At 34.3% G+C, this 12,076-nt stretch overlaps 1 protein-coding gene across 1 annotated transcript; it reads left to right on the plus strand.

Annotated features, from left to right (window-relative positions):
* The first annotated feature begins 3,146 nt into the window (after nucleotides 1–3,146).
* On the plus strand, nucleotides 3,147–5,170 carry LOC141712315 (leucine-rich repeat receptor protein kinase EMS1). The gene has a single exon (XM_074515198.1). It carries the CDS (start codon nucleotides 3,269–3,271, stop codon nucleotides 4,361–4,363), a length of 1,095 nt encoding a protein of 364 aa, XP_074371299.1. The 5' UTR covers nucleotides 3,147–3,268; the 3' UTR covers nucleotides 4,364–5,170.
* The last annotated feature ends 6,906 nt before the right edge of the window (nucleotides 5,171–12,076 follow it).

Genomic DNA, 12,076 nt, shown 5'->3' on the forward strand with positions numbered 1-12,076 from the left:
AACTATTTACGAATTCACCATTATCAAATCTATACTAAATATAATAGACAAAACATTAAAAATTTGGTAGTCGATCGGTACTTGCTGAAATTACTTAATTATCCCTTTTTGTTAATATAATATTAAACTAACCAATTAAAAAGGAGTCCATCCTATTTTTTCTCCATGCTCCCGCAAAACATTCGGCTAAATATAATATTAATATATTTTACTGCAAAAAATGTTACGAGCATATATTAAAATTTTCTTTTAAGGCGATGAAAAGTAACATTATTACCTTACAAATTTATCTTATACATCTATAGTATACTATCTATTTATCTATATTATATTATAATAAACGAAATATTAAAATTTTGATTGGTTAGTTTAATTGGTCGACCAATATTATATTATAATAAGTCAAATATTAAAAATTTGGTTGTTAGTCGATCGTTACTTGCTGAAATTACTTAATTATTACTACTTAATTATTCTAATTCTAATTTGCCGATTGATTGGTTGGACGATAAATTCTAATTTTAATTGATAAGGAAGTCAACTTCCTTTACGACTTTAATAATTTAAATTCTATTTTATATCGAATTATATATCATTATAATTAATACTAAAAATTATTCTAATTGTTATTACGGCCTAAAATAAATGTAAGCATACTAAATATAATTAGTTGAATTTTGTTGATATAACGTGCATTGGTCTAAGACAAGCTAAGACAAAATAATAAATATCAATTATCTGGCTAAAAAAATATACTGTTGAAATAAGATATACAAAATAATATATAATAATTATCCAAGATAAAAAATATTATATGATTTTGATCCAAACTAACACAAAAATAAAAAAAAATATTTGACCAGTTAAAATATAATTATTTTATTGATCCGGAGCTTAAAAAAATTAAAATTAAATCAAAATAATTAGTTTGATTTGGTCTACCGAGCTAAAATAAAATAATGTAAATCACTGATCCGGGATAAATCAAATTAATATTAGACTAAGTATACCCTATTGATCTGAACTAAAAATCAACTTTCATAAAAACTTAAATATTATTTTTTTTAAACACACGTAGAAATATCAATAAAACTCTTCCGTTCAACCAGTAATATTGTCTTTTTCACGTACCGCAATAATAATATTTTTTCCGATACAGGGTTATTACTTTAACTAGGTTTAACTGTTCTTAAAAATTAATAACAGATATATGTATTAATATAATATCATGAAATCATATCATTTAAAATTTTAATAAACAAAATTAAGAATTTAATTCAAATTTTTTTAAAAAATTATATAACACAAAAAAAAAATCAGTACGATCTGTGCATGGCATGGGTTTTAAACTAGTAATATTATAAAGCTAGTTCTTTTTTAAAAGTGAAATGTGAAAAATAAATCAGTTTAACACATTGTCGTAATTTTAACAAATTTTATGACAATTCATGTCAAATTTCGAATACTTTTAAAAATTGGGCCAAGTCCTAAAAATAATAATATACTACATGTAAGGTTAGTACGTTTGATGCATATTATCAATTGTGTTTGTTGGCCGCGAGCAAGCCTTAACTCCACATTAGTATGATATTGTCCGTTCTGGGTTAGGCTTACACAGATTTATTTTTGGGCTCATCCCAAAATGTCTCGTATTAATGGGTTCATTAGTTATTCTTTATACACGAGAATTATCCCTATTCTTCTCGATGTGGTACTTGTGCTGACAGTACCCAACAATTATCTCCTAAAACCTAGAACCACATAACCCGTGTTCCTATTTCAATAATAAATCAGTCAACATTTTTCACCGCCACGATTCACCTCGTAGAACCTGCCTCTTGAAGACCACCAAGAATACTTTCGACACAAGACATTGATAAATCTACAATCGCCACTCCCCCACATCGAATTACCGCATCCCGACACTCCCCCAAGATCCAACTGAAACATGAGCATACTAGTTGTTGGCCTACGGATGAGTCTTAACTCTAAATTAATATGATATTGTCCATTTTGGTTAGGTCCGCACGAATTTGTTTTTGGGCACATACCAAAAATTCTCATACTAATAGAGTTATTGGATGCTTCTTATATATTGTACTATGGTACAATATATGTTTTTAAACTAAAAATTGATTAATAAATAAACTAATGATTTAGTTTGTGTATCATGCCTAACTTTATATTTGAAGTGCAATTATTTAAAATTAACTCTACAAATATGATCCATTAATTTTATTTGAATTTAAATAAAATGTTCATTATTTACTAAAGTCATATATTATATGTATCATTAAAAATATATATGACAATTTGGTGTAGTGATGTGAAAATTTACAACTGAATGAAAATATTTGAGTTCGTTTCCCACAAACAACAATTTTTGTATAAATATTAAAAGTAGGGGTAAATTATTTATTTTTAATACATTAATAAAAAGTCTCATAAATTTTTGTACAGAAAGACTCAGAATTTCCACCAATATATTTTTTAATTTTAAAATTAAATACAGGGTAAGTTTGTTAATTTAGTATAAAAATAAATTAAATATCTTATGAATTTTATCCTAATGTTATAGAAGGATTTTGCATATCAAACCTACACACTATTTGACAAAAGTAGGCGAAACGAACTAGTAACATGTTAGTGATGAACCATATTTTCCTACCAAAGATGTACAAATTTACAAAACATGAAAATGGAATATTAGAAACGGGTTTATAATATAAAAGGTTGAACTAGTCAAAAGCTGGAATATGATGTCTTGCAGGCCTAGGCCTTGACAAAAATTCAGAAAGTTAAGCAAAGACGTGTGGGCCCAAGTCCCTCAATTTTTTTTACACATCTTTTTACCACTCATGTATCTTTCACTTAAACTGTAAATTCATTGATCGCAAAAAGGAAATTCATATAAACTTAAAATATGAGGGTGTGATGATCGAACCCAGAGCACTATATGATAAACTTTTAACCAGTATCTAACCGTGTTCTAATAATAATAATATTAAAAAATAGAAGTTTATATGTTGTATTTCAGTTCGAAACTTGAGTCATTTTACTCTCTGAACTGTTCAGCAAATTTTACGATTTACTGAAGCAATAATAGAGAAAAGAGGTGTATGCGAGCATTGACTTGACTAAGCAAGCACATGAAGAAGAAAAATGGATCATCATTATACAACACTCCACCGCTCTTGGCGGCTCTTGCTTGTCCTCTACTTCTCTCTCTCTCTCTCGATATTGACTCTGCTCATCTAACCAAAACTCCATGGATTCACTTTACCAAGGTGCATTAGCTGCAACATTAAGCTTCATTATCGTTATTGTCCTCTTTGCCATCCTCATCTTCTTCTGCAAAAAGTCTAAAACTAACAATGTAACACCACCCCGAAACACCACTCGAACTGCTCCCACCTCAGTTTCTATGTCTGAGACTGCTAGCTTCGACCAAAGTCTACCCAACTTTTCGTACCCTGACCTCGTTAGAGTCACTGAAAATTTCTCTGCCAATCGCATCATCGGTGACGGGAGTTTCGGTATGGTGTACAAAGCAAATCTTATGAACCGTACGGTTGCGGTCAAGAAATTATCGGCTGACGCTTTCCAGGGTTTCCGAGAATTTCGTGCAGAAATGGAAACCCTGGGAAAGATCTCCCAGCACCCGAACATAGTCAAGATGCTCGGGTACTGTGCCACGAATTTAGATCGGATACTAATTTACGAGTATTTAGAAAAAGGTAGTTTGGACCAATGGTTATGTGACACGTCGCCCGGTAATAACGATTCTATGTCAGAACCGAAATTAACGTTATCTTGGGAAACGAGATTAAGTATCATTGCTGATGTTGCGAAAGGACTATGTTATATGCATAATTTGGAACCTCCTATTATTCATAGAGATATTAAAGCTAGTAATGTTTTACTGGACTCAAAATTTCGCGCTCATATTGCTGATTTCGGATTAGCTAGAAGGATGAAAGAAGAGCATTCGCATGTATCGACCCAAGTTGCAGGAACAATGGGGTATATGCCACCAGAGTATTTTCAAGGGTCAACGTTAGCGACGCCGATGGGAGATGTTTATAGCTTTGGTGTTTTGATGCTAGAGATTGCGACGGGGAGGCGGCCTAATTGGCCTTTCAAGGAGGATGGAAAGGATATTAGAATAGTGGAATGGTGTACGAAAATGGTAGCACAAAATAAGGAAATGAAGATTATTGATTGTTCCATTTCGAGTAATGAATTGAAAGAGAAACAAGTTGTGGAGTTTTTTTGGATTGCTATGCTGTGTACAGATGAAGCTGCTCCCAAGCATAGGCCTACAATGAAAAAGGTAGTAGAGTTATTGGATGGTATCTATTAATTAGAGTGAAATGTTTGGTTTTTCGGAATTTGCAAATGTCAAACTCTGTGTTTCTTAGTCATTCTGTCTGATATTCATACAGTATGATATCATGATCGTTATATGATATATACCATCAGGCACTCTATATGAATTTGAGGAGCTATAACTAAACTGAATTAGTTGTATTTGATTTATATGAATGCAATGGCTTGGCGCAATGAAAGTATGTACTTCGCTAGGTACCAAGTATATACTTGCTGTGCACCAGATCACGAGTTTTTTTATATGAATGCAATGCTGATTACAGTTTTAGACTTGGATTTAAATCTCTATATTCTGGATTTCTGGTCATGCTCTATGAGTCTGATTTTTTGTGGACATTATGGTATATCTCTGTACAATGTTCCGAGATTTATCAAACTACTGATCTTCAGGTCATTTGAGTTTACAGTTGTTTTTGATTGAAAGGGCCTGCATATGTAGTAAATTTAACATTAAACAAGTTCTACCTTAATAATACTTGGGAGTTCGGAGCTATGATCAAATTATAAGCTAACGCTCATTTTACGTTAAGATTTTGGGGAATTCAGTCATCAGTTATAAACAAACACAAAAACTTTGAGCTATCCAAAATCGGGACTTAGCGACCAATTGTGGTAATTCTACAGACACTACAGGCAGAGTTAGAGTTGCTAATATTAGACGCATCATGGTTGGAATATCCAATATTGAGATGAAGAATCTCGGCCAGATTGAGCAGCATGACTTCCACGTTTGATAAGGTCGTGCAACGGACAGCTCAGAGGCAAATGCCTTGGGAAATGTCTCTCAAAATTTACTAGTTTATTAAGAGCACTTGGATTATGAGTGAGACTTACCTTGTGTGACATAGTTACTTACGCAAGATGAACTTGATGCTTTATCCTTCTTTGAATCACTTTACTTTCTCTTTTATGTATTTAAAGTTGAGGCACCATTCTTGAAGACAGATGCAATTAAGCTTAATTGGAAAAAAAACACGGGTTCATTTCTTCACTGAGTTTCAAATACTCAATCTTATATTACTGAGAGAAGAAGGGTCTAGGCTATAATAATATGGATCAGATACAGCTTGTTCCTCTACAAACATCCATTAAAACCCGTTTGTTCAAATCTTCTACTCCAATTAATGTAGAACACATTTTTCTGCGAGCAAGTCCTTTCAATCCATTTATTTCCAGAAATTGTTGGGAAAAACTTGCAACTGAATATCTGATATAATGAGTTCCTGTATTAACTTTAACAAGGTTTGTTTTTAAGGACTGCACTGTTTCTCTCCACAACATTATATTCAATGTAAATCATATTAAAAATTTTAAAATTACTAGTGATTTTACTTGCTAATGTCTTTTTAGCATGTAACCGAGCTGAATGTATTAGAGAATATGTAATGTAGTTCTTGTTAGGGATGGAGAAGCTATCAGCCCAACAAGTACGGCCAGCAAAACAAATATGTGGGACAAGCGGAAAACTATCATTTACAAGTCCTTCCAACATGAAAGACTTAATTGTCTTGTTAAACTAAGTCTTTCCCACTACTTGTTTAACAAGACGATTAAGACACTTGGCACATCTCTACTTGTTAATTTCGATCATGACTACAAACAAAAGTTCATCAAATTCGGAATTTCCAAAGCAATTACTGGTTATGTTGTATACTAAGTAAAAATAGGAACGGAAGGAGTACATATTATTTCATGTGTTTCAAAAAGAAAACACCCAACATATAACATGGAAACCATATTGCAGTAAGTCTTCCATGTACTCTACACTTGCTCATTCTACTCAATTACAAAGTGAAGGATCATCAAAATTTTCTTCTGTAATTTATCAGGAAAAAAATGTTAATTTGTATATAATTATATGGTCTACTATTCTAACTACCTGCCTTTTTAATTTGTAGTCTTTATAGATACTACAAATCTATAACGCCAGTGTCCAAGACGTTAGCAATAGTGTGTGTAATGGTCACGGGGGCACAGCTTCTTGATCTTTACAGTCCCCGAACCATAGCACTGTCATATGACGATGTATTTAAGAGGTTTCAGGTAAGTACTCTAATCTTATTTGTATACATTATGATGTAATGTAGTAGTCTCAAAACTTGAACATCCAATGATGCTGGATGCAACACTCTGATCAATTTGTGTCATTTGATTAACGTTATCTATTTACAGGCGTGGAGGCTAATTACAAACTTCTTTTACCTCAATCCCTGTTATAAAACTCACTAACAAATATAGCAACATAGAAATAAGTGTATAAAGAATTTAGCAAGTTTAGGCCAAGACCACAGTTAACAAAACAAAACATGCAGGTAAACAAAATCAGTAACTGAAATAACGAGGAGAGAAAGAAAGATGTACCCGAAACCATAGCTTTTAACAGTGACTAAAATAAAGGTTCACAGATACAAAATGCCAAGAAAAATGATCACAGCTGAGTCACCAGGCCTTGCTCGAAGTCCTGGCTGCTCTTGAAGAGAATATTGCCCCTACCTGCTGCGTTTGGGATGCGCACAATATCTCCACCAGGATAAAACAGCTCGGAGTTTATGTTAACAGCAGTAACAAAAGCTCCACTTCGACCAGCACCTCAGTCGCCGGAAAATATCAGCACTTCAGGACTTGTGGGAGAGAAATGCAGAGAGGTTGAAGAGAAGAAAAGAGAATGTAGTGTGTATCAATTATACATTCAGTTTAGCCTTTATTTATAGGAGAGGAAAAATGAAACTGTCAACACACTTAATGTCTGAATTAAACTGCTTCATTAATGAAAAAATCAAAACTGATCAGATTTTGAATTTAAATTATTTGTAACAGCTTTTCACATTAACACCCACATTATTATCAGAACTTAAGTTAAGTTCTGATTTGATTCATCAGTACTTAAGTTCTGATTCTGATATCAGAACTTGTTAAGTTCTGATTTTATTCATCAGTTCGTAAGTTCTGATTCTGATATCAGAACTTGTTATAGATCAGATTATTTGCAGGTTCAATGTATTTAGACTAAGCCCACTAACAAAGTGACTTAGCCTATTTCAGTACCCAGCCCAATAATTTAAAATAATTCTCAAATAAATAAAATCCTCGCCCAGGTCGCCTCGCGTACGCGAGACGCCGAGACATTCGCCCAAATCGCCCTTCGACCCGGTCCGGTCCGGTGCGGTACGGTGCGGTGCGCGCGTGAAGCACACAACAACACAATGGACCATCACACACCTTAGTAGTTGTATACTACTCATGTGGGTAATACCATATAAAGCACACAACCCCCTTTATTTATTTCAATGTGGGACAAACATTCTCAAATATTCCAAGCTTTTCCAAGCTACTTTCAACTCTCATTTCATATGGATTTCATTAAGAAAATTCTTAAAACCATACATGAAAATTTAAGTTCAAATATCATTGAACAATTTTCAATCATTAGATTTTAGGATTAACATCAAGAATATAATTAAATTAAGCTCTAAAATCCTAATTTTCTAACAGTCCCCCACAAATCCATACAGAAATGCGATCAATTTCCCATCATGACTTGTTTTTCAGAGTCGGTACCCTTCCGGGTTTGAACCCTCCTAATTCCTCTACTTCAATGGTTATCGGACTCAGATGGAATGTTTCACCTTGAATCTTAATCCGTTTAGTATAACCATATTCCATAGACGACGACAAGTCAAAGGTTATGGTGCCAATCTACGGCTTTGAGACATTAATGGTCATGTCTCGATCTTGTTCGTCGAATGCTTCAAGGATTAACTGTTAGGTCACACTTTCACTGTAGAGGGGGTGAATACAGTGTTTATTACAATCAAATCAAACTTCAGGAACTTATGTAACAGAAAACAAACTTTATTGAAACAATAAACTCTGTTACAATCTGGAACTATTATCTCTCAGTGATGAACAAAATATCACGAGAGCTGCTAGGGTTATAGTAAATAATATTCTCGATAATGATAACACTTATAGTGTAAACCCTATGTCTGTGTTTATATATTACACAGTTACAAGATAATCGCTAATTGATATGGAATATAATTCTGCTTCCTAATATATATCAATCAGATATCTTTCCTTCCAAGTATTCCATTCTTTACGGAATTCCTTCTTCATGCATATCTCTTCTTATGTTTATCTTGATCTTCTTAACTTTAATCAGCTACTGTCCTTATCTGATCGTCCTTCAGCACTTAAGTTCTGATATCTATCTCCTGATGCTTATCTCCTGATAACATAAGTACTGATATCCCTTAAGTTCTGACGTCCAGTATAAGTACTGATCAGTTAAGTACTGATTTGTTCTGTTCAAATAAGATCTGAAATCTAAACATAAAACATATTAGCCATGACATTATCAAATATATCTAACAATCTCCCCCAACTTGTAAATTATCAAAATATACAAGTTTAACAGATATTTGATGATGTCAAAAACATTAAGTACAAATGCATGAGAAATAGACAAGATAACTACAACTTACAGTCCTTAAAGCTTTTACCAATTCAACTTCTGATAACAACTTTGGTCTGTATACACATCAGAATTTAAGTAGTTGTAGATCTTTGACTTGGCTTCATCATTTTCTGATCTCTCTGATGTCAGGAGTTGTTCTGAGATAATTCTTCAACAAACATTTCTCAGCATATCTGAGTTCATCAATCATTCTCCGTTTGACATCTTTAAGCTCTGCAGTATCTTCACCAGTTTGAAATATTGCAGCTCTGAGATCATTAATCTTTGCTCTTCTCAACTCCCGATCTAGTCTTATGACATAAGCTTTGTTAGACTCTAGATTGAATTCAAGCCCCTTAATACCAAGATATGTTCTGATCTGTGCAGTATTAGGCTTCATATCAACAATATCACCATTGTGATTTCTGTACTTTGGAACATATATGCTGTCAGACTTAACAGAATAAAGTCTTTTCTGTCTCTGAATCTGTTCTTTCAAATAATTTGCAGCAGTCCCTGTCAATCTGTCATCCACTTGAAGTAAGAATAATACATGCTCCAATTCTTCAAAATACTTCAATGGAATGGCATTTTGTCTTATATGATAAACCCTACCATCTGTCATGAAATACAACAAGATGTGTTCCTTCAAGTAGGTATGGTAAACCATTTGTACAGATTCCAATTGATTCAATCTTTCAGGAGTTGCTCCAATTCCTGGTTCACACAAGGAAGTTGGATCATTGGTAGTGTTGTGTACTCTTCTTTCATCAGCACTTCCCAATCCAGTTTTATCTCTTAGCTTCCTTTCCAGTAACTACTCTAGCTTCAAAACGACTTGCAGTAGTCTTCAAAGGTTGAGTTTGTTTTGCTTTAGTGAATCCTGGTAGGAGTGTATTTGATCTTCCTTCTGATATCAAGTTAACTTGAGCTGTGTCAGAGGTTACTTGCTTCTTTTGAATATCAGAACTTTTAATTTCTTGACTCTGAACAACTTGAGCTGTGTCAGAGGTTGTTTTAAGAACTTTTCTTGAAGTCAGAGCAAGATTATCTTTGTCATCAGTAATTTCTTCATCTTCAGGAGGTACATAGACTTTAACAGGTTCACCAACCTTTTCTTTACCCTTGGATCTTGGGTCTATCTTTGGTTGTGATTTAGCAAATGTTGCTTCAGTTTGTGCCTTTTCTTTAATCACAATACCTTTCAGTTTTGGAAGTGACTTTTTACCAGAAGCTTCGGATTTAGATGTGACTTTCTCTGATTTAAGTCTAGCTTCTTCTTCCTTTAAACTTTCCAAGTCCATTCCTGGATTTTCTTGAAGAAATAACTGTCTTGACATTTCTTCATCAAGATCTAGAAGTTCATCAGAATTTATTCTTTTACCAGTATCAGAACTTAATCTCTTCCCAGTATCAGAACTTATCCTGTGACTTGTAATTTCAGCATTTCTTGATGAGAATCTTTTACTTTGACTATGACCTCCACCCATTCCAGAGTTTCCTTGGTCATCTTTTTCATCATCCTTTCCTTGCAGTGTCTTGTCATCCTTGCATTTGGACTTAATCACTTTCTCCCCCTTTTTGGCATCAGCAGGAAGTAGAAGAGAGATAAGCAATTCCACTGAAGATTGGATTTCTGTCAGTTGTGATTGCTGAGAAGCTTGATTTTGCAGAATTTTATCAATCTGTGCTTGTTGGCGATCTTGAGTCTTCTCAATATAAGCAATCCTGTCCATAGATGGTTGAAAGAACTTTTTCTTATCAAGTTTCCAAACTTGTTCTTGTTTGGTAAAGTTCTCCTGAATCTTGTGTATTTCGGCATGAGTAATTGAATGAAGACCTTGTAGATTTTTAGTACTCAATGCAGTGACACGAAGCTGAGCTTTGAAATCATCAGAATTTAACATTTCATCAGCTTTAGTAAAGTGCTCAGTAAGATGTAACGCAGATGGAATACATGAGACTGAGTTCCATTCCTTAGTCCACTCCTGTCCTGCAGGAGTTTCACTCCAAGGCACTGGTGGTTCCTCTGTAACATACTTCTTTACTAGTTCAGACTTTGAAAGAGGAATTTGTCCTGAAGGACCTGCTGCATCAGTATTTGCAGTTGGAGCAGCATCACCAGTATCCCCAGCATGTGCAGCATCAGAACTTATAGAATCAGTATCATCTGATATAATAGCAGTGTGAGTAGCAATGGAGGCGTCAGCATCCTCTAATTGCTGATCTGATGCTAAGTTCTGATCAACAGCCAAATCCTGATGCTCACCTAAAGTCTGATCATCAGTGTCTAGATGCAGAGAAGGTGACTTAGATAATTCCGGAGTTTTAATAGCATCAGTAACAGTTGTTGGCAAAAGATTTGTTGTTGTTGGAGCTTCTAAGAAAATTACTCCAGGCACAACTAAGTGTTGATCAGCATTATCAGCACTTGTGCCTTGATGACCAAGAGACACAGATGGGAAATTAGCCTTGTCAGATACAGTTTCCTGAGATTGAGTGGATGGAGAAGAAGTAACTGGAGCAAATTCTTTTTCTTGTGAGATCAGAGATTCCTGATCCCCTTCCTTAGCTGCTTCCTCATCATCATCTGAAACTGGCCTTTTTGCCCTCTGTTTCTGGTATGTCCTTGGTAATTTAGAGTCCTTGGAAGTGTCAGGAATTGTCATTTTTCTAAGCCTCTTGAGAAGCTTAGATCCTCCAAGTTCAGAATCCTTCTGAGAAATCTTTTTCTCAGCTGCAGTTACCACAGGTTCTGAAGAAAGAATCGGTTCCTCAGAATCTGAGTCATCTCTCAAGGTGATCCTCCTCTTCTTCTGAGGTGTGTGAGAAACAGTCTTTGTTCTCTTTGGCTTGGAAGATGTAGGTTTCACATAGGACTTGAGATATGTTCTGAGAGATGGTTGAGAGGTTTGAGGTGGCTGAGTAGAGATGGTAGGTGCTGATGAACCAGGTTCTGATGTTTGAACATCAGGATAAAGTGCAGTGTACTTAACAGGATCATAGGTGATTAAGGCTTGTTTGACAGATAAAGGTATTAAGAGGGGTCTTAACACAGCCTTTTTATTATCAGAAGATAATAAATCAGTAAAAGCTCTCTTAGCTATTCTGAAAGATGGAATGAGATCACCAAAATTTTGGGGGGAATTATAACAAAAATTATAAATAAGCTGACAAAATCTTGCAAAATATACAGTATTGCGATCTTCTGTCATCCTATCCCCAATAGAA

The sequence above is a fragment of the Apium graveolens genome, chromosome 3 (genome assembly GCF_009905375.1).
Source record: "Apium graveolens cultivar Ventura chromosome 3, ASM990537v1, whole genome shotgun sequence".
NCBI classification, from domain to species: Eukaryota; Viridiplantae; Streptophyta; class Magnoliopsida; order Apiales; family Apiaceae; genus Apium; species Apium graveolens.